Genomic DNA, 26,091 nt, shown 5'->3' on the forward strand with positions numbered 1-26,091 from the left:
GTCAAGCAATCTCTGTCTGTCTTTATCGTTATACCCTCAGCTGTATATCACTAGAATCAGTTACTTCAGCAGGTCTGAATTATGAATGCATTCCCGCCTTTAGGGGGCAGTCATGGTAAACCCAGACATTCAAAGTAAGAGGTTCTGCACCAGCAATGAGGACTAAAGATCTGTGGTTAAGCTACTGATCCATAAATAGATAATCCTTTTGCTTTGACTACTGCAAATTTCCAAGAAGGCTGCCAGCAGACTGAGAAATGCCTTAGTGTTAGCCAAAGGAAGAGAAAGCAAGGGAATTCTGCCCTGTTGTTTTTATTAAAACATGCCCAGCCTTTTCCAAGACAACCAAGAGGGCCTTCAGAAACACTGTTCCAGGTCATCTACGTGGAAGAAGTTTTTGCCCTTGTTTAGGGCTGAAGGATATAATGCAACCATCCACCGAACCCCAGAACATGAAGAGGACACCAAAGCTGTGCATGACTTCAAGGTAAGATGACCTCTTTACAATCCATGATTCTTTCTTGACAAGGAGGAGGATTTATCCAGAAAGAACATAAAATCATAAACAAGCTTGAGTGCCATTGCTCACTTTATTTTACTGAAGGTTTACCACCAGGGGAAAACTATATTCGTGATGACAATTACCTGATACGTCCAGTTTTCTTCAACCTCAGCAGCGTGCGTTTATCAAGGCAAGCCGTTACTCGTTGCTTTTTTGTTTTGGGAGATGCTGTTTTTAAAAGCAGAAAACCTAGCTATAGATTGGGTGGCTATTGATATTAACCCTTGGATATTTTTCTCTGATGTAAAGATTTTATCCTATGTAGTAATGAATGAAAAAATGTATACTGCTTTTTATAAAGACTGCTAGAGAACAAAGTCAATAGACTGATACAAGAACATAAGAACATTAAGGAGTTAAGAGGATTTTTTTTTTTTCTAAATTCCAAGTAATTCCTAAGACAGCATGACTTTCTACCATTAGACAGATGATGACCCCAAAGAGTGGCAATTTTACTGCTCAATGTAGTGTGTGTCTTTGTGGAAAGCACCATTTAAGTCTGTAAATCCTCTTAGCTATTAATAGAACCAAAGGGTTATTTTGGTGTGGAGGGGGGATGCCCAGGTGTTAGTGTCTAACAAATAATGGTCAGAGCTAAAAGTTAAACGCTGCAAAATTAGACCACAGCAAAGGGTAAAGCATTCACTTTAACACTAAAATTTCATTTGCCCTTGTGCTGTGGCTCATATCCCAACGATAATCATTCTTTATTTGCAGACGCTATTTAATTCTCTTGATCTGCCTCTTCCCCTGATGTTATTTTAACTAATTGGCACAAGCAGAAAAAAAAAAAAAGTTAGAAAAATTTTTTTAATTATGTGGAGGTCTTTTATGTGTTTTTGACCTTTCAAATATACGTGAATTAACAAAGTCACATGAATTTCCATGCCACCCTTATTATCACTGTGGAAAAGAAATGCCTAATAAACTGCTTCCATAAAGATTATAGCTAAGGAAGTCCTGTGGAACAGTTCTACTCTGTAACACATGGTGTCTCCATGAATCAGGGCTTAACAACAATCAACAAACTATTATCCTATTATCAAGTAACTAAGCACTAGGACTTGAAGAAACCAGAATGAAATAGGATCTAGTGACCGAAAGTCCTTAAGTAATGGGCATCTAAATGTAGGCAAGATGTGCGCTGCTGCTGTATGGTGCTGCCGAGTTGGTTCAAATTCATCACCACCCTATTTACAAGAGAACAAAACACGGCCCGGTGCTGCACCACCCTCACAATCATTGCCGTGTTTGAGCCTGTTGTTGCGGCCGCTATGACTCTCTACCTCGTTGAGGATCTTCCTCTTTTTTGCTGACCTTCTGCTTTACCAAGCATGATGTCCTTCCTGATAACACGTCCGAAGTACATGAGACAAATCTTGCCATCCTAGCTTCTAAGGAGCATTTTGGCTGTACTTCTTCTAAGACAGATTTGTTTGTTCTTCTAGCAGGGCATGGTATGCTCAATATTCTTCGTCAACACCAAAGCTCAAAGGCATCAGCTTTTCTTCAGGCTTCTTTATCCACTGTTCAGCTTTTGCATGCATGTGAGGGGACTGAAAATATCACAGCTTGGGTCTGCCACAGCTTAGTCCTCGAAGTGACATTTTGCTTTTCAACACTTTAAAGAGGTCTTTGCAGCAGATTTTCCCAGTGCAATAGGTAGTTTGATTTCTTGACTGCTGCTTCCATGGGCATTTATTGTGGATCCAAGTAAAATTAAACCCTTCACAATTTCCACCTTTTCTCCATTTATCATGATGTTGCTCACCAGTCCAGTTGTGAAGATTTTTGTTTTCTTTATGTTGAGGTGTAATCCATACTGAAGATAGTTGTCTTTGATCTTCATCAGTAAGTGCTTCAAGCCCTCTTCGCTTTCAGCAAGCAAGGTTGTGGCATCTGCATAACACAGGTTGTTAATGAGCCTTCCTCCAACCGTGATGCCATGTTCTTCCTATAGCCCAGCTTCTCAGATTATTTGTTTAGCATACAGTTTGAATAAGTATACTGAAAGGATACAACCCTGACCCATACCTTCCCTGATTTTAAACCACACAGTATCTTCTTCTGTTCAAACAACTGCCTCTTGATCTACATACAGGTTCCTCATGAGCACAATTAAGTGTTCTGGGATTCCCATTCTTCTCAATGTTATCCATAATTTGTAATGATCCACACAGTTGAATGCCTTTGCATAGGCAGCAAAACACAAGTAAACATATTCCTGGTATTCTCTGCTTTCAGCTAATACCCATCTGACATCAGCAATGATAGCCTTCATTCCGCATCCTCTTCTGAATCCTGCTTGAATTTCTGGCAGTTCCCTGTCAATGTACCGTGGCAACCATTTTTGAATTGTCTTCGCAAAATTTTACTTGTGTGTGATATTGATGATATTATTCAATAATTTATGCATCCTGTTGGATCACCTTTCTTTGGAATGTGCACAAATATGTATCTCTTCCAGTCGGCTGGCTAGGTAACTATCTTGCAAATTTCTTGGCATAGACGTGTAAGCACCTCCAGCGCTGCATCCATTTGTTGAAAGATTTCATTTGGTCTTCTGTCAATTCCTGGAGCCTTGTTTTTCACCAATTCCTTCCGAGCAGCTTGGACTTCTTCCTTCGATGCCGTCAGCTCTTGATCATAAGCTACTTCCTGAAATGGTTGAATGTCAACCAATTCTTTTTGGTACAATGACTTGTTATTCCTTCCATCTTCTTCCTGTATCCTTCAATATTTTGCACATAGAATCCTTCAAAATTGCAACTGGAGGCTTAAATTTTCTCTTCAGTTCTTTCAGCTTGAGAACTGTCGTGTGTGTTCTTCCCTTTTGGTTTTCTAATTCCAGGTCTTTGAACATTTAGTTATAATATTTTACTTTGTCTTCTTGAGCTGCCCTTTGAAATATTCTGTTAATCTCTTTTATTTTGTCATTTCTTCCTTTCACTTTAGCTACTTTACATTCAAGAGCAAGTTTCAGTATCTCCTCTGACATCCATTTTGGTCCTTTCTTTCTTTCCTGTCTTTTTAATGACCTCTTGCTTTCTTCATGTATGATGTCCTTGATGTCATTCTACAACCCATCTGGTCTTCGGTCACTAGTGTTCAATGAGTCAAATCTATTCTTGAGATGGTCTCTAAACTCAGGTGGGATATACTTAAGGTCATATCTTGGCTCTCCTGGACTTGTTTTCATTTTCATCAGCTTCAACTTAAACATGCATATGAGCAATTGATGGTCTGTTTTGCAGTCAGCTCCTTGTTCTGACTGATGATATTGAGCTTTTCCATCATCTCTCTCCACAAATGTAGTTGATTTGATTCCTGTGTTTTTGCATTGGTGAGGTCCATGCGTAAAGTCGCTGCTTATGTTGTTGAAAAAAGATATACGCAACGAAGAAGTTGTTGTTCTTGAGAAATCGTCATTTCTATCACCAAGGCCATATTTTCCAACTACCAATCCTTATTCTTTGTTTCCAACTTTCTCATTCCAATCACCAGTAATTATCAATGCATCTTGATTGCACATTTGATCAATTTCAGACTGCAGAAGTTGGTAAAATCTTCAGTTTCCTCTTCTTTGATATTAGTAGTTGGTGCATAAGTTTGAATAATAGTCGTATTAACTGATCTTCCTTGTAGGCGTCTGGATATTATCCTATCACTGATAGCATTGTAATTTAGGAAAGATCTCGAAATGCTCTTTTAGACAATGAATGTGAGGTGATTCCTCTTCAATTTGTCATTCCTGAAATGGTAGACCATAAGATTGACTAATCCAAAATGGCCAATACCAGTCTGTTTCACCTCACTAATACATTGGATGTCGATCTTTACTCATACCATTTAAGTTCTGTTGACTTCCAATTTTCCTAGACTGATACTTTGTGCATTCCATGTTCCCATTATTAATGAGTGTTTGCAACTGTTTCTTCTCATTTTGAGTCTTGCCACCTCAGCAAACGAAGATCCTGAAAGCTTTATTCCATCCATGTCATTAAAGTCAACTCTATTTTGAGAAGGCAGTTTTTCCCCAGTCTTACTTTGAGTGCCTCACGACCTGAGAGGCTCATCTTCCAGCACTATATCAGACAGTGTCTTGCTGCTATTCATAAGGTTTTCACTGGCCAATTTTTTCAGAAATAGACTGCCAGATCCTTCTTCCCAACCTATGTTAGTCTGTAAGCTCTGCTGGTGAAATCTGCCCACCATGGATGGCCCTGCTGGTATTTGAAATACCGGTGGCATGGTTTCCGGCATCACAGCAATATGCAAGCCACTATAGTATGACAAATTGACAGAGGTGAAAATGTGCACTAAAAGGTAAAATTTGGAGGGTACTGAGGAAACAGACAGCAAAAACAACACACACACACACACACATATATATGTATATATTTTTATATATATATATATGTTGGAGATATATACATATATCCTCGAAGTTCTAACTGCCTGAGGGGTATGTTTTAACATGGATTCAGGCAGTTGAGTTGGAAAAGTATTTGAAAATCAGCAGAGCCATGCTGCACAGCCTTCTGAGGTTGACACATGCTAGTGCTGGGTGATCACAGCTACTGTCCTGACCCTACAACCCCGTAAACAGGGCCCAGCCTGTGCAACAGCAAATGAGAGTTGTTGGTAGTGCATGGAAGACTGATGAAATCTGAATGAGCTTTGTGGATTGTATCAGTGTCAGTTTCTAGGTTTTAATACTGTACTATACAAACCCTGGTGGCATAGCGGTTAAGAGCTATGGCTGCTAACCAAAAGTTTGGCAGTTCGAATCCACCAGCTGCTCCTTGGAAACCCTATGGGGCAGTTCTACCCCGTCCTACAGGGTTGCTATGAGTTGGAATCATCTCGATGGCAACCAGTTTGTTTTTTTGGGTTTATAGTTATACAATTTCCTTATGGGGAAGCTGGGTGAATGGTGCATAGGACTTCCCTGTCCCTTTTTGTGTGTGTGCAATTTTCTATAAAGATGTAATTGTTTCAAAATAAAAAGTTCTTTTAAAACCTCCAAAGGCACTGACAGACGTGTTTACATTAATTGCCTAAATTTATTGTTGTGGCTTCTTTGCTTGTTCTTTTCACTGGATCCTTAACAAACTTCATTACGTAAGTAGCGTTGATGGAGTTAGATCTGTTATAGGGATGAGAAAACAAGTTTAGAAACACCGATAGTTAAATATGTGAAGTCAGCTGAGTGGTGATTTGAACCTAGCTTTTCTGACATTGATTTCAATACTAATTGATAGCTTCTGCCGTTGATTTGGAGCCCTGGTGGGGCAGTGGTTAAGAACTCAGCTGCTAACCGCAGTTCGAATCCACCAGCCGCATCCACAGTTCTTCTCTGTCCTGTAGGGTCACTATGAGTTGGAATCAGCTTGACAGCAACTGGTTTTGTTTCTTTGGTTTGACAGTGATTTAGAAAGTGGACTGTAATTCCGTGGGCTCGAATCTAGCCTTCTCGATTGTATGGTCTGTATGCATTCTGTCTGGAATACTCCAGCGTGGGCCACTAATTCACTACAAAATGAAGGAGCCCCCTACACAAAAAGTGCATCACAAAAGAAACCACTGTGTTTCTAACGTGGCTTAAAAAAAATCAAATTTCTTAAGCTAGAGTTCAGTCAATTATTATTTCTCATCAATTACCATAAAGTATAGCTACTGGGAAAACTTTCACTCCTTTTCCAATGGGGATATCATGCAAAAGCTAAGAGTTTGCTCACTGTTATGGATTGAATTGTACGCTCCCAAAATATGTGCTGTAAATCCTAACTTCTATGCCTGTGGTTATAATTCTATTTGGGAGTGGGTCGTCTTATGTCATGTGATGTTATGTGACGTTATGTGATGTGATGTGATGTTAATGGGTCAGGATTAGTGTAGGCTGTGCCTTAAATCAACCTCTTTTGAATTATATAAGACATTAAACAAGCAATCAAGAGAAGCAGAGGTGGGGGAAGAGAGATGCCAAACCACATGAAGGCTGACCGGAAGCAGAAGCTCAAAGAGACAGGGACCTTCCTCCGGAGCTGACAGAGATAGAAAGCCTTTCCCTAAAGCTGGCACCCTGAATTTGGACTCCTACACTGTGAGAAATAAATTTGTTTGTTAAAGCCACCCATTTATGGTATTTCTGTTATAGAAACACTAAGGAACTAAGAAGGAGCCCTGGTGGCACGGTGGTTAAAGCACTACTCTGCTAACTGAAAGGTTGGCAATTCGAACCAGCTGTTCCTCAGGAGGAGGAGGTGGCAGTCTGCTTCTGCAAAGATTACAACCTTGGAAACTCTGTGGGGCAGTTCTACTCTGTCCTATAGGGTTGCTATGAGTCAGAACAGACTCGATGGCAACAGGCTTGGGGTTTTTGGTTTTAAATAGCCGGGAAAACAAAACCCATTGCCATCGAGTCGATTCCGACTCATAGCAACCCTATAGGACAGAGTAGAACTGCCCCATAGAGTTCCAAGGAACTGCTGGTGGATTTGAACTGCCGACCTTCTGGTTAGCAGCCGCAGCTCTTAATCACCGTGCCACCAGGGCTCCTAGATAACTAAGACACTAAAACAACGTGCAATCATCTTCATTTTCCATAGCAGGAAATAAAGATTTGTTTATTCATACAAAGAAGAGCCTCATCAGTCCTAGTCCTCAAAGCTTTAATTAAAAACTTTTAAGCATAAATTCTGGTTATTTTTGCCAATTTTTAAAACATTTTAATAATTGTCTTTCAGGGTTTTGCATTAAAGATTGGGTTTTCTTCACTGGATTTTTTTGCAGAGACCAACATCTCCCTCCTTACAAACACAATGATTTATTTTAGTAAAACAAACAGTATTTTTAAGGTTTTTTTCTGAGGTTCTTCTACATGAAAATAGGTTAAAGAATATGTAGCATGATGTGGTTTTCAGACTTAACCTGAGTTTGTTTTTGTTCTTGAGAATGTGAAGCTGCAGTTTCTGAATATACCAATAAAACTGGTGAATCTGAATGGCTTCATACAAGTATGGTCACCTCAGGCTCAGAGTACAGTAGGGTAGAAAATAGTAAACCTATTATTCCTTGGAGATGACCCAGGATTCTCAAATACTTCTTAGCTTCCAGGCTGCTGGGGTTGCCACAGAGATTCCTCACTCATTCAAGGTGGGGCATTACCACATCAGTGGAAAATCCACACAGGGTATCTTTGGGGCCCCTGTCAGTTCTACTGTCTAGAGATTCTGCTTACTGGGCCAGAGTTTGTTCTGTGGCTGCTGGTGGCTTTGTTGGAGGTGGATGTCGAATGGACTACCACATCACATTCATGTAGGACACAGAAGAGATATTTTAATAATGTATATTGGGGTCATATTCATTATAATATCCAAGCAGATGTTGTATATCTGAAATTAAAATGGTCACAAGAAAGGAGAATTCTAGAAAAGAAAGTTTTATGTAGATATAAGATATACAGTTATTAATTTAAAAAATGAAGGGACACTTTTAATAGAAGATTGGATGCCACAAAAATTAAAACTATCAAATTTGAAAACATGTTTGAGAGATTCTTCCAGTACACCAAAAACCAGAAAAACCAAACCCGTTGCCATCAAGCTGATTCCATCTCATACCAACCCTCCAGGACAGTGTAGAACTGCCCCGTAGGGTTTCCAAGGAGTGGCTGGTAGATTCGAACTGCTGACCTTTTGGTTAGCAGCCATAGCTTGCTGTAGCTCTTAACTACCGCACCATCAGGGCTCCTTTCCAGAGCACAGAGGAGGAAACTGAAGAAATCAAAATTGTGACAGAGGAAATAACCAATAAGAAGGACACAGCTTGGAGAGTCACCCTGCAAAAAAAAAAAAAAACATTGCCAACTAGTTATTTCTGACTCATAGAAACCCTGCAGGACAGAGTAGAACTGCGCCCTATAGGGTTTCCAAGGAGCACCTGGTGAATTCGAACTGCCCACCTTTTAGGTTAGTAGCTGAGCTCTTAACCACTGTGCCACCAGGGCTCTGAGAGTCACCTTGGGGAGGGATAAAGAGAGAACCGAGTAGATGCAACAGCAATAATTACATTTTTGGAAAAGATAACATTATATCCCCGATATAAACAAAGATTGAGACATAAACTTAGGAATACATATTATGTTCCAAGCCAACGTAATGAAGCTAGAACTAAACCTAAAGAATAGCCTAGTAGAATGTTCAAATTTCAAAAAATTAAGACAATATTCTATAGATATGCAGAGGAAAAAATAAGATTACTTGCAAGGGAATAAAAAGGACCTTCCTCTCATAATTCTCTGAAACACTGAACAACTGAAGACAATATATTTACAGCTCTAGAGCTTCGAAGAAAAAACTTTGTCCTAAGACATAAAGGAGTTGTTTCACAAGTGTTCTGAGCAACTGCAACTTTGAACCAGTTTATGGGCCTCCTGAAGTCACAATGACACTTAAAGAAGACAGCCCTGATATAGATGTACGAGACCTGGCATGTTTATATCTATCACTCACAAGCTTCATGATAACATCTTGGAGATAAAGTCACATGTTCTGTTTATCCCTATTCTCACAACCCCATTGCAAAGTGTCTATTGATGGGCTCCATATCAACTAAAGTCTACAGTCACCACACCCTCAGGGGACACTGTGGGCTGTGAGGTTTATATGTATTTGACCCCCTCTGCCCTCTCAGGTCAGGCCACATTAATCCGATGTGGGTCACCTGGTACTCAGCCAAACTGGTACATGAATATTTTTTACCTACAAGTTATCGGTGAAGGTAGTGTAGGTAGTATAAAAATAATTGAGCAAAATATGGCAAAATGTATAAAACATTACTAGAAAGAAATGATCATAGCATTTGCTACAACCAATTTCACATCACATTTCCCAATACTATAATAAATCTTCTCTTTTCTCTTCCACGAGTTGAATTTTGCCCAGTCTACTTAGGACTTTCATCTGTGAACATTTGTCCAGGAGGAAACATTTTCTGAAATGAGCTTGTAACCTGACACTCCAAGGTCTGCTCAGCGGCTGTGAAGACACAGGGAGCTGAAGAAAGCAAAAGAAGAAGCTTTATTTAGTTGGCCATGTAAAGAACACCGGGACTCAGGTTGCCAAGGTGTCTCCCAGGACATTAGCCCAAGGGGTTTAATATGGATAAAGTAAATCGGGCCTGGGGTTCTCAGGAGCGCCCTAGGCTGGGATCAGCTTGCTGATTGGTTTGACAAGAGAAGGCATTCTTGGGGCTGTCCAGTCTTCCATGCCTGTTCAGTCTGAAAGGGGGGGCTACAAAGATGGCACTTTGCCCACGTCCGGGGTGTAGATGGGGGTGTGTTTTTCGGCCTCTGACTTCAATAAGTTGTCTGAGGAGCAAGGTCATCAGTATTATGCAGTTCAGGAGGGCCTGTGCTGGTCCAAGACCAGTTTTAGCTGGACCAAAGACCCCAGTCTCTTGTTTTCTTTAGCTGAGTCAGAACCGGAAGTATACCTAAATAAGGAGCTACTCTAATAGCCGAAGTTAGTTAGTGTTTTGCCTGATAAGGAGATAACTTCCGCACTGGGAGTTAACTCTCTATGTTACTGAAGATGGCAGGCTTGGCTCCTTTGCACAGGCCCTCATTTACTCAACGTGGCCGGTGTACTGCCAGTCTCAAGGTGTTTTTGAAATTTTCAGTTGAAGAGAGCTTCATTACCATTGGTACAATCCAAGGAGGGTGTGCACTTAGTTGTGTAAATGCTTTTGCTGCAGTATGCATTTGGAGCCATCTAAAGAGTAGATTGATACACCGAACACGAATAACCAAAGAGTTGTGAGATGGCATCAAGGGCATCATACATGAAGAAAGTAAAAGGTCATTTAAAAGACAGATAAGAAAGAAAAGACCAAAATAGATGTCAGAAGAGACTCTGAAACTTGCTATTGAACGTTGAGTAGCTAAGGTGAACAGAAGAAATGATGAAGAGCTGAACAGAAGACTTCAAAAGATAGCTCGAGAAGACATGGTAAAGTATTATAATGAAACGTTCAAAGACCTGGAGTTAGAAAACCAAAAGGGAAGAACATCCTCAGCATTTTTCAAGCTGAAAGAACAGAAGAGAAAATTCAAGCCTTGAGTTGCAACATTGAAAGTTTCTATGAGCAAAAAACTGAATGACACAGAAAGCATCAAAAGAAAATAGAAGGATTACACAGTCACTGTACTAAAAAAAATTGGTGGATGTTGAACCATTTGAGGAAGTAGCGTATGATCAAGGACTGAAGGTACTGAACAAGGAAGTACAAGCTCTGCTGAAAGTAATGGCAAAAAACAAGGCTCCAGAAATTGATGAAATACCAACTGATATGCTCCAACAAATAGATGCAACGCTGGAAGCACTTACTCCTCTGTGTCAAGAACTTTGGGAGACAGCCAGTCAACTGGAAGAGATCAATGTTCACGCCTATTCCAAAGAATTAAACGGAATGAAGAAGTTATTGGACAATATCATTTATACCACATGCTAGAAAATTATGCTGAAGATAATTAAAACCTGGCTGCAGCCATGTATTGACAGGGAACTGCCAGAAGTTCAAGCTGGATTCAGAAGAGGATGTGGAGCAAGGGGTATCATTGATGATGTCAGATGGATCTTGACAGAAAGCAGATGTATTTTATGGACTACACAAAGGCATTTGACTGTGTGGATCTTAACAAATTATGGATAACATTGGGAAGAATAAGAATTTCAGAACACTTTGTTGTGCTTATGCATAACTTGTACATAGACCCAACAGAATATGGGGATACTGTATGGCTTAAAATTGGAAAAAGTTGTGTGGCAGAGCTGTAGTACTTATTCAACCTTTGTGTTTAACATATAATCCAAGAAGCTGGGCTATATAAAGAAGAATGCAGCACCAGGATTAGAGGAAGACTCATTAACAACCTGCAATATGTGAATGACTCAACCTTGCTTGCCAAAAGTGAAGAGGACTTGAAGCACTTACTGATGAAGATAAAAGACTACAACCTTCAGTATGGATTACATCTGAACATAAAGAAAACAAAAATTCTTACAGCCGGACCAATGAACAACATCATGATAAATGGTGAAGAAATTGAAGTTGTCAAGGATTTCGTTCTTCTCGGCTCAACAATCAACGTCTGTGGAAGCAGAAGTCGAGAAATCAAATGACATGTTGCAGTGGGCAAATCTGCTGCAAAAGACCTTTGTAAAGTGTTAAAAAGCAAAAATGTCACTTTGATGATTGAGATGCACCTTACCCAAGCCATGGTATTTTCAATCACCTCATATGCATGTGAAGGCTGGACAACGAGAAAGGAAGACAGAAGAAGGATTGACTTACTCAAATTGAGGAGTTGGCAAAAAATACTGACCATATACCATGAACTGCCAGAAGAACAAAGCGGATCTGTCTTGGAAGAAGTACAGTCAGAATGCTCCTTAGAAATGAGGATGGTGAGGCTTTGTCTCACTTACTTTGTGTATGTCATCAGGAGGATCCAATCATTGAAGACAGACATCCTGCTTGGTAAACTACAGGGTCAGCAAAAAAGAGGAAGACGCTCAATGAGATGAATTGATACGGTGGCTGCAACAGTGGGCTCAAACATAGCAACAATTGTGAGGATAGCACATGACGAGACAGCATTTTGTTCTATTATATGCGAGGTCGCTATGAGTCAGGGCAAACTCAATGCCATCTACAAAAACAACAAAGCATAGCCAAGTTGACACATAAAACTAACCATCACACTGAGTATCTATGAATCGAGAAAACATGACAAAGTTCTTTAAGCATTGTGTAAATGAGCAGTTAATCTGCCAGCAGAGGAGCCTTCAGACCTAATTGGTGCAAAGCTTATTTTTAGAAAGTAGAAGAAATGCTTTTAAAGCTAATGAGGGAAACTCTAACAAAGAAGTTCTTAGTGATTGATCAAGCAAAAAATTTTTTAATTTGGGAGGAGTGATTATAAAAGGTCATTTGTTGCCTACTATGGGGCACTGGTTTCTTTATGAGTGGTTGGCTTCAGTTGACTGGGCCAGAAGGACTTTTAACTGTCAAATGGATATAAACCAGGCACTTTGGTCCCAATTCAAGTGAGCCTTGGTAGTGCAGTGGTTGAAGTGCTCAGCTGCTAACCAGAAGGTCAGGGGTTCCAACCCACCAGCTGCTCCAGTGGGAGAAAGATGTGGTAGTCTGCTTCCATAAAGATTTACAGCCTTGGAAACCCTATGGGGCAGTTCTACTCTGTTCTTCAGGGTTGCTATAAGTCGTAATCGGTGACTGTGAGTTTTTTGGTCTTATGTCAGTATTCATGCATTCCAAAGTCTGTGCATATGTTATCTCTTGAGAGATGATCCTACCCAGGACACCTGGCAGAAATTTTGTACAAGTCTGAAAAATAGCCCTGAGAAAATGTCTGAGGTTACTGTGAGATTAGTCAAAATATGTGGCTTGAGTTTGACCATTTAACGCTATTTCCAATAACTTCCTAGTGTCACTGAAGAGCTATAAGCTTCCCCTTTACAGGAGCTACCATATTGGAGAGGAAAACGAGGCATATGCCATCATCAGATGTCAACTGGGGAGCCCAGGCTTGTGGGTGCCAGTCACCATCCATGTGAATTCCTTATGGTGCTTGAGATGGGCAGGGTGAAGATATGGAGGGGGTGAAGAAGTAGGAAACATATGAAGTCCTCGGGTACCAGATCCATTAGCCTAGGCCAAATGGAGGTAAGAAAAAGTGTGCCTCTCTCTCACCCACCCCTCATCTTAGACCCTTTCCCTACTTCCTCAGCATCCATGAGGCCCCTCATTCTCCCTTTCTGGCCTGGCTTCTCCTGTTAGCAAAAAATAAAGGAAAATTCTTTTGCACCTAGATGTAAATGGATTAATATATTGCTCCAAATCACAAAATCTACAGGGAAAGCTCATGAGATCCACAAGAATGAGCCCCCAATATTGTCATTTGGGGCATAAGGAAGCTGAGAAGGGGAGAGACTTGGGGCGAGGGGCTATTTCTGGCTTCTCCTAAGAGGCCGTTCTCCGTCCTGGCATTGTTTCCTACCACTGACTTCGGAGTGGGGCTGGAACACTGGCTATCCTCTCTTCACGTCAAAATTGCCTCTTTTTCTTAAAAGTCTTGTCCAGAGGCCAGGGCACCGCATTCCACCTGGCTCATCCATCAGAAATGGGCTCTTTTCTGAAAACATGAAATCACAAGGGGGAGAAAAATTGACTGCCTTTAGATTTTAGGAACTCAGGGGGACTTGAAAGCTCACTATGCTTTCAAATTCCTTTTCCTGAAACCCAGAGTCAGAGCTCAGCCTCCAGCTTCCTGGCACACAGACTGCCACACCCTGCCAAGCAGCAACAGCATTCTAAGGAGCCCAAGAGCAAGAGGGCTCTTCGTGCCGAATAATTGAAAGAATGGTAAATGGTGACATCTGGTGGTAAATCAAGCATTGCAGCATTTCACACCAGTAATCTCGAGGCTCAGTTGTAACTCAACTCTGATTACTTGAAGACACCCTGTTTACCAATGGGAAAATCTAGTAATGTGCATCTTTTGGGCAACCCAGGTTTGAACTGCCGCTTGGCCAAATAGTGGTACGAAGAGCAATGTATGTGGAGTGACAAGAATTGGTTTTGGGATTCAGATCTAAGTTTTACGGGATTGGGTTTCATTCAAGGAGCCCTGGTAGTGCAGTGGTTAAGTACTCGGCTGCTAATCAAAATGTCAGCAGTTCAAAACCACCAGCCACTCTGCGGGAGAAAGATGTGGCAGTCTGCTTCCATAAAAACTGCAGTTTAGGAAAATCTATGGGGCAGTTCTACCCTGTGCTATAGGGTTACTATGAAACAGAATCAACTTGACAGCAATGGGTTTTGTGGTTTTCATTCTCTGAGTCTGGGCATTATCACCTATAGAATCAAAACAGTATCTCTCACATATAATTTCATTGTGTTGTTTGGAAAAACCAGATTAGGTAAAGTTTGGGAAAATGTTGGTAAACTATAGAGATGTGAACTTTAACTTTAATCACATACTTTGAATTTTAAAAACAACCTGCATTGAGGGTCCTGGCCTCTGATTAGTCTTGAGCTGCCCTGCTAGGCACCCTGAGCCCCCATGGGCTTGGTTTGTAGCCAGTTTCTCTCAGAAACATTACTAACCTAGTTAACTCCAGCTGGGTTCTAATCCACTTGTCGGGCCTCACACCTACTGGGCACAGGTAGGGACCTGTCATACACACACTGATGGCTCACCGATTAATAGATAGCAGTACCCCAGTCAGTACCGATTGGCTTGTTGATTAGTAGACTGTTGTTGTTGATGATGATGATTAATAGACTATACTTGTTTTAAGTTTCTAACCAGTTGGCCCCAACTCATGGTGACCCCACGCACGACAGGATCAGACAGTTGTGATTTCACAGAATTTTGATTGGCTGATTTTTGAAAGTAGATCACCAGGCCTTTCCTCCTGCCCTGTCTTAGTCTGGAAGCTCCGCTGAAACCCATTCAGCATCACGGCAACGTGCAAGCCTCCACTGACGGAGGGATGGTGGCTGTACATCAGGTGCATTAGCCAGGACTCTAACACGAGCCTCCGCGTAGAAGGCGAGATTCTACCAACAGATAGATTACTGTCTCCCTACTGCATTCCCTTTGTGTGGATGAAACCTTAGTCAGAGATATTTAGTGACTTCTTGACCTCTTTAATTTAAGGGTTGTCAAAATTCCTTAAGCCAAATGTTTCATGTGCCCGAAAGGAAATTAATGATAGTTATGAATCCCAAGTGGCCCCAAAATGTGTGATCTCAAGACAGCATTTCGGTGCTGACTTTCCAGTTTCCAAAAGAAAAACACCCCTTTTAGAATGCTAAACAGAGCATTCCAATTCAGTCAAATACAACTCAGAGAAATCAATGACCACTAGCAAGTTCTCCAGGCAGCCAGGCCAGAAGAGGGAGAATGCCTCAGGCTGAGAGGGCTGGGCCTGGCCTAAGGGAGATACGCAGAGAGCTTGGTTCCTGAGGAGCCCTGGAGCCGCTATGAGCCCAAGCAGCCTTCCTGAGCCCTACCACCAACTGTCCACTCTGCACAAACAGTGGTGTCCCTTTTCTTTCCAACCTGCTTATTGATTTTTATTCCCCACCAGCATGAAGTTTGGCTTGCAGGCCTGGGACCATGTGGGACAAGTGGGGTGCAGGCTTCTCAAGGGGTCCCACTCAAGTTCCCTCTGTACCAGGTGGCTCCAAACACCCATTTTAACAAACTTCAGACCGAGGAGGCTTGCACGTGGAATTGTGGCAGCTTCTATCCCACGGTTTCCTGCCTGCTGCAATTTAAGAAGAAATCATCAGATGCATTGCATAGAAATTAAAAATCTTGTCTTTAAGTTTTTTTTGTTTTAGTATGGAAAATGTCACACTTATATGAAAGTAGAGAAAATGTTATAATAAAACCCTGTGTACCCATTACCCAGCTTTAAGAACTATTAACTCAAGGTCATGTCATTTCTAATTTCATTGACTTAAATATTAATCTAATACCTGCCATGTCCAAGATCTGTTTTAGGTTTTGAGACACAGGTCTGAATGGGGCAAAGTGCTGGCACTTACAGAGCTCAGAGTTTATGGGGAAACTGGCTATCACAACATAGAGCAGTCGATGATAGAACAAGAGAAAACACACCAGGCAGCCAACCCCATCTACCACCACCCATCTGTTGGTTTGTCGCACTGTGGTAGCTTGTCTGTTGCTATGATTCTGGAAGCTATGCCATTAGGATTTCAAAAACCAGCAAGGTCTTTTAGGGTGAATAGGTTTTCAGCAGAACTTGCAGGCTAAGATAGCCTAGGAAGAAAGGCCTAGTGATCTACTTTTGAAAATTGCCCAATGAAAATCCTATGGATTACAACCGAATATTGTCCCATATAATGCTGGAAGATGAGCCCCCTAGGTTGGAAGGCACTAAAAATACACAGTGCCTGCATACCAGCAATTACAAAGGTGGTACAGGACCAGGCAACATTTTGTTCTGTTACACATGGGGTGGCCGTGAGTCAGAGCCAACTCAATGGCAACTAACTACAATAATAACCCCATCTAGGAGAGCTTCCTGAAGGAAATGGCACCCAAGTTGAGACTTGAAGGATATGTAAGAGGCTGTCCTGGGATGGAGGAAGAGAGCAGATTAGGGAAGGGGCTAATTCAGGCCAAGAGAACAGTTTACACAAAGTTCCAGAGATGAGAAAGAACAATGAAATTTTAGGAACCGAAAGAACATTGATGTAATAGGAGGTTTGATTACAAGAAAAGAAATAGAGATCAACAGTATAAATCAGCAAATCATGAAAGGTCTTAGATGCCGTATTACGTCACTTGAACGTCATCCAGTACAGAAATAGGGAGCCACTGAATGGTTAGAGGCAGAGAAGGAACGTGATCACAGCTGCCTTTAGAAAGGGCACTCCGATTGCAGGGTGGGGAATGACTTACAGCTGACAGTAGTGCTGTGTATACTCAAAGGCTGCGACTGTTCCTAAGGCTGCGACTATTCCTAAGGCTGCTGTAATTTAATTAAGAGGACTGGGAAGTCACAAAACCCTGGTGGCACAGTGGTTAAGGGCTTGGTTGCTAACCAAAAGGTCATGCTCAAATCCACCAGCCACTCCTTGAAAACCCTATGGGGCAGTCCTACTCTGTCCTACAGGGTCGCTATGAGTCGAAATCGACTCGACAGCAACAGATTTGGGTGTGGTTTAGGGGAAGTCACAATGTGGACACTGGTAAGTGGGTGCTTGGAGAGGCAGGCTGGCTCTGGAACTCTAGGAATTTTGCTCTGCTTCTCCATCTCAAGGTAAGACTGAGGTTTTGTGGTGTGTGTGTGTGCCTGCACGAACGTACCAAGAGAGGGCCATAGACAGTGATTATGTGTAAGAGAGTGGGAGTCATACTGAACCCATAAGTAAGTGCAGTAAGAACCTTACAGACCAGTCTCAGAAAAGAAACTAGTCTACAGGGCTAACAGCCTACACAAGCCACGGCCTCATCTACCCTGAGACCAGAAGAAGTAGATGATGCCTGGCTACCACTAACAGCCATTCTGATCAGGGCCACAATAGATGGACCCTGTTAGAATGGGAGAAAAATGTGGAACAGAACCTCAAATTCTTAAAAGGTCCAGACTTACTGGACTGGTTGAAACTGAAACACTACCTGAGACCATCACTCTGAGATATTCTTTAATCCTTGAACAGAAACTATCCCCTGAGGTCACCCTTTAGCAAAATAACAGATTGGCACACAATATAAAGGATGTACCCTTGAGTATGGTGCTCCATTAAAAAGCCATCTATATGAGGCCAGAAGGTCTCTATTCTAAAGGTCTTTAAAGGACAGAGAAGAAAAGGGGGCAGGGAAACTGGAGCACTGGGAACAGAAGAGCCAGAATACAATCAAAGAGAATGTTGACTCATTGTGAAAAATGTAACTAATGCCACTGAACAATTTGTATACAAATTGTCAAATGGGACCCTAATTTGCTGTGTAAACTTTCACCAAAAACACAATACAATATTATTGAAAAAAAAAAAGAATCTTAGAGACTACATTCACCGTATCCTTTACTATACAGAATAGAATCCAAGGTCCAGGCAAGGGAACAGACTAATCCAAAGTCAAAGCAAACTGGTAGTGGGGTCCCCATCTCCTGTCTCTGCTTCAGAGTCCATCCTCCAGCTGTGGCTTTTTCCCACTGCTCTGCGTTCTTGCCAGCCTCTCCCTTCCTTTTGGCAGGCACTTTAGGAGAGCACTAGAGCCTGGGGAGGAATGTTAGGGGTCAAATGACAGCAGTGTTGGAAACTCTTATCTCTGGTATATACCACTTAAGAAACAGAAGGCTTTGGATTATTCTGAGCAACTCCTTCCCACTGCGTTCTCATGTGAACATTTGCACCCTCCAGCTCTTAGAATTGTGATGAAGGATGTCATGGATTGGATTATGTCCTGCCCAAAATGTGTGTATCAGTTTGGCTGGGCCATGATTTCCAGTATTGTGTGGTTGTCCTCCATTATATGATTGTAATTTTATGTTAAAGAGGATTAGGGTGGGATGTAACACCCTTACTCAGGTCACATCCCTGATCCAATGTCAAGGGAGTTTCCCTATTTTACAAGAGATAAAAGGAAAGGGAAGCAAGCAGAGAATGGGGACATCATACCACCAACAAAGCAGTGCCGGGAGCAGAGCGTGTCCTGTGAATCTGGGGTTCCTGCATGGAGAAGCTCCTAGTCTGGGGGAAGACTGATGAGAAGGCCAATGGAGGGAGAAAGTCTTCCCCTGTAGCTGATGCCCTGAATTTGGACCTTTAGCCTACTTTACTGTGAAGAAATAAATTCCTCTTTGTTAAAGCCATGCACTTGTGGTATTCTTGTTATAGCAGCACTAGATGACTAAGATGAAACAGTTTTTTATTTCTTATAGTGTTGTTATCATTGTTGTTGTTAGGTGTCCGTTTACGACAGTTCCAACTCATAGGGATCCTATGCATGATGGAACAAAACACTGCCCGGTCCTTCGCCATCCTCACGATTGTTGTTATGCTTGAGCCCATTGTTGTAGCCACTGTGTCAATCCATCTTGTTGAGGGTCTTTCTCTTCTTCACTGACCCTCTACTTTACCAAGCATGCTGTCCTTCTCCAGGGACTGGGCCTTCCTGATAACATGTCCAAAATATGTGAGATGAAATCTCACCATCCTTGCTTCTAAGGAAAATTCTAGCTGTACTTCTCCTAAGATTTGTTCGTTCTTTTGGCGGTCCATGGTATATTCAGTATTCTTCACCAACACCATAACTCGAAGGCGTCAGTTCTTCGGTATTGCTTAATCATTGTCCAGCTCTTGCATGCATATGAGGTGATTGAAAATATCATGACTTGTGTCAGGGGCACCTTAGTCCTTAAAGTGACATCATAGTAACTGACGTCAATCTTTGAAGAGCCTTAGGATGATGAAACAACACAACATGGACACTTGTTGACCTATTTTATATATTCTTAAGAAAAACTGTCTAAAAACCCATTGCCATCAAGTCAATTCCAACTCATAGCAACCCTATAGGACAGAGTAGAACTAGCACCACAGAGTTTCCAAAGCTGTAATCTTTATGAAAGGAGACTGCCACTTCACTCTCCTGCAGAGCGGCTGGTGAGTTCCAACTGCCAATCTTTCAGTTAGCAGCCAAGCGCTTAACCACTGTGCCACCAGGGCTCCTTGAGAAACTGTATTTGAAGTGAAAAATAAATATACAATTTACTGCATTATTAGACTATTTATGACTGTCAGACATTTTGACAAGCCTTGCGATACTAAGATTATAAGCTTAGTTGACAAAGAAATGAATAATTAAGTAGAAACGGGAAATTAAGTAGAGTTTCATCTATATTCATTGCATTTCAGAATAACAATATTCTGGCCTCCGTAGATTCAAGTTATGAAAGGTATCTGACATTAAGGGAGGCAGATTCTCCAAAGGCATTTTGCTGTGCATTCCTGGCTAAACTTTTGGGGCCTTATATGATCTAATGCCCTGGTCCTGCCTAAAATACTATTCCCTTGTGTTAGGTAAATCAGAAAATTGTAGAGGCTGTATTATTCTTTTAGAACCTCAGAAAACTAATCATTTTACTGAGGAAAATGGAGAATTAGTGGACATGTGATTAACTGGTCCAATGCCTATAGAGTTGAAGTCAGTAATTCAACGTCCAATGTAGATTTGGAAGCGTGACTAGTGGAATTCCCACCACTTGCTGGTTGTGAGAAGAATGAAAAAAGTGGAACTTTGTTCTGAGAATTAATGTGATTCAAACTGCCGGCCATTTGATTAGCCGCTGAGCTCTTAGCCACTGTGCCACCAGAGCTCCAATGGGATCAAAGTTACTTAACTACAACTGGAAACTATTACAGACACTAGGAGGATAGGAATCGACAATATCACTGTCATCAGCTACTGTCTTTAGCAGCAGTAAATAATGACTCTGTCTTCTGTCTGTGGTGACAGGAAACATTAGAGTCAGAGTGGCCCAGGACAGCCCTACTCTTTAACCAAATAAAAAAAAAAAAACCATTGTCGTTGAATTGATTCCAACTCATAGTGGCTCTGTAGAACAGAGGAGAACTTCCCAGGCTGTAAATCTTTATGGAAACAGACTGCCACATCTTCCTCCTGTGGAGCAGCCAGTGGGTTTGAACCACGAACCTTTCTTTTAGCAGCTGAGCACTTCAACCACTATGCCACCAGGGCTCCTTCTACTCCTTACTGGCTCCAAAATAAACCATCTAACCCCAGTGGTCTTCAGTTTCCTCAGTAAATAGCTGGAGAGGTGATTAGTGAGATAATGTATATAAGAACATTTTATAAATGCATTAATACATCAGGATAAAAACTGTCAATTATTTTTATGATAAAAATAAATATGCAAAATATAGTGGGGTTTTTGTTAGAGTATTGCCTACTGTTCTCTAGGAACAGCTTACTAGGTAAAAAATGTACATACCAAATTTCTAAATTGTAAACCTCCATGATAAGAAAAAAGGAGCCGTCAGGGTGAAAATGCTTAAATGCTGGGCTGCTAATTGAAAGGTCAGCAGTTCAAATCCACAGCAGCTTCATGGGAGAAAGATCTGTTGATCTACTTTCATAAAGATTACAGCCTAGAAAACCCAAAGGCGAAATTCTCTTCTGTCACATGAAGTGACATTGCCTAAAGGGCACCCAGCAAAGTGATAAGAAAATATAGTACTTTAAACAAACGGAAATTTTATAAAACTGGAAATCCCAGAAAAACAACAACAAAGTTTCAAAAATGAGTTCTTAATTTTTCATTGCACTTTTCTGGTATCTTATGTAATAATTCCCTTCCTGCTCTTGGAGATATAGAATGTAACCCAAGAAAGAGCACAGGATTTATTTTATTTTTATCTTTCTTTGTCAGCCTTTTTAAGGAGCCAAGCAGTCAGAAAGATGGGAGAGAAAGTCCAGGTAGGTCTTAAAACACTAGAATTTGGGTATATGAAGTTTTTCTATTCTTGCCATTTTTTTTTTTTTATAATTCATGCTTTTGAATAAGAATATTCAAAACTAGAATGGTTCTTCACCACTCATCTGTAAGTCTGTTGCACGATGGGGGCTTGAGTGTTGCTATGATGCTGGAAGCTATGCCACCGGTATTTCAAATACCAGCAGGGTCACCCATGGTGAACGAGTTTCAGCTGAGCTTTCAGATTAAGACAGGCTAGGAAGAAGGACCTGGCAGTTTACTTCCGAAAAAAATTAGCCAGTGAAAACCTTATGAACAGCAGTGGAACACTGTCTGATGTAGTGCCAGAAGATGAGCCCCTCAGGCTGGAAGGCACTCAAAATATGCCTGGGGAAGAGCTGACTCCTCAAAGTAGAGTTGACTTTAATGACATGGATGGAGTCAATCTTTTAGGACCTTCCCTGCTAATGTGGCATAATTCAGAATGAGAAGAAACAGCCGCAAAGATCCATTAATAAACAGAATGTATGAAGTATGAATCTAGGAACACTGGAAACTGTCAAAGCTTAAATGGAATACATAAAGTTTGATATTCTAGGAATTAGCTGAAGTGGACTGGTATTGGCCATTTTCAATCAGGCAATGAAATGGTATACTTCACACGGAATAACAAATTGAAGAGGAACGGCATCACATTCATTGTCAAAAGAACATTTCAAGATCTATCCTGAAGTACAACACTGTCAGAGATAGGATAATATCCATACTCCTACAAGGAAGACCAGTTAATATGACTATTATTCAAATTTATGAACTCTCTTGGTCATCTAGTGCTGCTATAACATAAATACCACAAGTGGATGACTTTAACAAAGAGAAATTTATTCTCTCACAGTCTAGTAGGCTACAAGTCCAAATTCAGGGCACTGGCTCTAGGGGAAGTCTTTCTGTGTCTGTCGGCTCTGGAGGAAGGCCCTTGTCATCAGTCTTCTCTTGATCTGGAAGCATCTCAGCACAGAAACCTGAAGTCCAAAGGACAAGCGCTGCTCCCAGCACTGCTTTCTTGGTGGTATGAGGTCCCCATGTCTCTCTGCTCACGTCTAACTGCCATTAATCCATCTTATTACATCATAGTGATAGGATTTACAACACATAGGAAAATCACATCAGATAATAAAATCGTAGACAATCATGCAATACTGGGAATCATGACCTAGTCAAGCTGACAGATATTCTGGGAGGACACACTTCAATCCATGGCATGAACCAACCACTAAAGTCAAAGTTGAAGAAATTGAAGATTTTTACCAATTTCCACACTTTGAACTTGATAAAACACGCAATCAAGATGCACTGATAATTAATAGTGATTGGAATGCAAAAGTCAGAAAAAAAAGAAGAAGAATTGGTACTTGAAAAATATGGCCTTGGTGGTACAAGTGATACCAGAGATCACATGAGAGAATTTTGGAAGACCAACAATTTATAAATTGCAAATACCTTTTTTCAACAACATAAATGGCAACTATACATGTGGACCTTGCCGGATGCCATAAACAGGAATAAAATCAACTACATCTGTGAAAAGAGATGATGGAGAAGATCAATATCATCAGTCAGAAACCAGGAGCTGACCGCAGAACAGACCATCAATTGTTCATATGCAAGTTCAAGTTGAAGCTGAAGAAAATTAAAACAAGTCCATGAGAGTCAAGGCATGACTGTGAGTATATTCCACTTGGATTTAGACACCATCTCAAGAACACATTTGATGCACCAAACACTAAGGACTGAAGACCAGACAAGTTGTGGGATGACATCAAGAACATCATGTATAAAGAAAGCAAAAGGTCATTAAAAGACAGGAAAGAAAGAAAAGACCGAAATGGATGTCAGAAGAGACCCTAAAACTTTCTCTTGAATGTACAGCAGCTAAAGTGAATGGAAGAAACAATGAAGTAAAGAGCTGAAGAGAAGATTTTAAAGGGTGGCCCAAGAAGACAAAATAAAATATTATAATGAAATGTGCAAAGACCTGGAGATAGAAAACCAAAAAGGAAGAACACACTCTGCATTTCTCGATCTGAAAGAACTGAAGAAAAATTTCAAGCCTTGAGTTGTAATGTTGAATGATTCTACGTGCAAAATACTGAACAAGGAAGCACCAAAAGAAGAAGGAAGGAACACACAGGGTCACTGTACCAAAAAGAGTTGGTCAAAGTTCAAGCATTTCAGGAGGAAGCATATGATCCAGAACCAATGGTACTGAAGGAAGAAGTCCAAGCTGCACCAAAGGCATTGGCGAAAAGTAAATCTCCAGGAATTGACAGAAGACCAGATGAGATGTTTCAACAAATGGATGCAGCACTGGAGCTGCTCACTCGTCTATGCCAAGAAATCTGGAAGACAGCTACCTGGCCAACCAACTGGAAGAGGTTCATATTTTTGCCCCTTCAAAAGAAAGGTGATCCAACAGAATGTAGAAATTATCAAACAGTATCATTAGTATCACAAACAAGTAAAATTTAGCTGAAGATCATTCAGAAACAGTTCCAGCAGCATACCAACAGGAAACTGCCGGAAATTCAAGCCAGATTCAGAAGAGGACAGGGAACAAGGGATGTCATGGTTAATGTTAGATGGATCTTGGCTGAAAGCAGACAATACCAGAAAGATGTTTACCTGTGTTTTACTGACTATGCAAAGGCATTTGACTGTATGGATCGTAATAAACTATGGATAACGTCGTAAAGAGTAGGAATTCCAGAACACAATACTGTGCTCATGACAAATCTGCACATAGACCAAGAGTCAGTGATTCAAACAGAACAAGGAGGTAGTGCGTGGTTTAAAATCAGGAAAGGTGTGTCAGGTTGTAGTTACCATCTTACTTATTCAATCTGTATGCTAAGCAAATAATTCAAGAAGCTGGACTATATGAGGAAGAATCCATATTCTTCCATATCAGGATTGAAGGAAGACTCATTATCTACCTGCAATATGCAGATGACACAACCTTGCTTGCTGAAAGTGAAGAGCACTTCGAACACTTACTGATGAAGATCAAAGACTACAGCCTTCAGCATGGATTACATCTCAACATAAAGAAAACAAAAATTCTCACAACTGAACCAATAAGTAACATCATTATAAACAGAGAACATATTGAAATTGTCAAGGATTTCATTTTTTTTTTTTTTTTAATTTTTATTAAGCTTCAAGTGAACATTTACCATTCCAATCGGTCTGTCACATCTAGGTTTACATACATCTTACTCCCTTCTCCCACTTGCTCTCCCCCTATTGAGTCAGCCCTTACAGTCTCTCGTTTCGTGCCAATTTTACCATCTTCCCTCTCTCTCTATCTTCCCATCCCCCCTCCAGTCAAGAGTTGCCAACACACTCTCCCGTGTCCACCTGATTTAATTAGCTCACTCTTCATCAGTATCTCTCTCCCCCCCACTGACCAGTCCTTTTCATGCCTGATGATTTGTCTTCGGGGATGGTTCCTGTCCTGTGCCATCAGAAGTTCTGGGGAGCATTGTCTCTGGGATTCCTCTAGTCGCAATCATACCATTAGGTGTGGTCTTTTAATGAGAATTTGGGGTCTGTATCCCATTGGTCTCCTGCTCCCTCAGGAGTTGTCTGTTGTGTTCCCTGACAGGGCAGACATCGATTGTGGCCGGGCACCAACGAGTTCTTCTGGTCTCAGGATAATGTAGGTCTCTGGTTCAAGTGGCCCTTTCTGTCTCTTGGGTTCTTAGTTGTCGTGTGACCTTGGTGTTCTTCCTTTGCCTTTGCTCCCGGTGGGTTGAGACCAATTAATGTATTTTAGATGGCCGCTTGTTGGCATTTAGGACCCCAGGCGCCACAATTCAAAGTGGGATGCAGAGTGTTTTCATAATAGAATTGTTTTGCCCATTGACTTAGAAGTCCCCTCAAACCAAGTTCCCCAGACCCCAGCCCCTGCTTCGCTGACCTTTGAAGCTTTCATTTTATCTCGGAAATCTCTTTACTTTTAATCCAGTCCAATTAGGCTGACCTTCCTTGTTTTGAGTGTTGTCTTTCCCTTCACCCAAAGCAGTTCCCATCTACAGATTGATCAATAAAAAGCCCTCTCCCTCCCTCCCTCCCTCCCTCCCCCCTTTGTAACCACATAAGTATGTGTTCTTCTCCGTTTTTTCTATTTCTCAAGATCTTATAATAGTGGTCTTATACAATATTTGTCCTTTTGCAACTGACTCATTTCGCTCAGCATAATGCCTTCCAGATTCCTCCATGTTATGAAGTGTTTCAGAGATTCGTCACTGTTCTTTATCGATGCGTAGTATTCCATTGTGTGAATATACCACAATTTATTTACCCATTCGTCCGTTGATGGACATCTTGGTTGCTTCCAGCTTTTTGCTATTGTAAACAGAGCTGCAATAAACATGGGTGTGCATATATCTGTTTGTGTGA

General features: G+C 41.1%; 1 protein-coding gene across 1 annotated transcript in view; it reads left to right on the top strand.

Moving 5' to 3' along the window:
- Positions 1-297: 297 nt before the first annotated feature.
- Positions 298-26,091, top strand: part of RGS20 (regulator of G protein signaling 20) — a 138,184-nt gene continuing 112,390 nt past the window's right edge. The window contains exon 1 of the mRNA XM_003408317.3: positions 298-488. Coding sequence (XP_003408365.2) covers positions 323-488 — 166 coding nt within the window. The 5' untranslated portion in view covers positions 298-322. The remainder of the gene's footprint in view (positions 489-26,091) is intronic.

The sequence above is a fragment of the Loxodonta africana genome, chromosome 14, assembly GCF_030014295.1.
Source record: "Loxodonta africana isolate mLoxAfr1 chromosome 14, mLoxAfr1.hap2, whole genome shotgun sequence".
In the NCBI taxonomy this organism is placed as follows: Eukaryota; Metazoa; Chordata; class Mammalia; order Proboscidea; family Elephantidae; genus Loxodonta; species Loxodonta africana.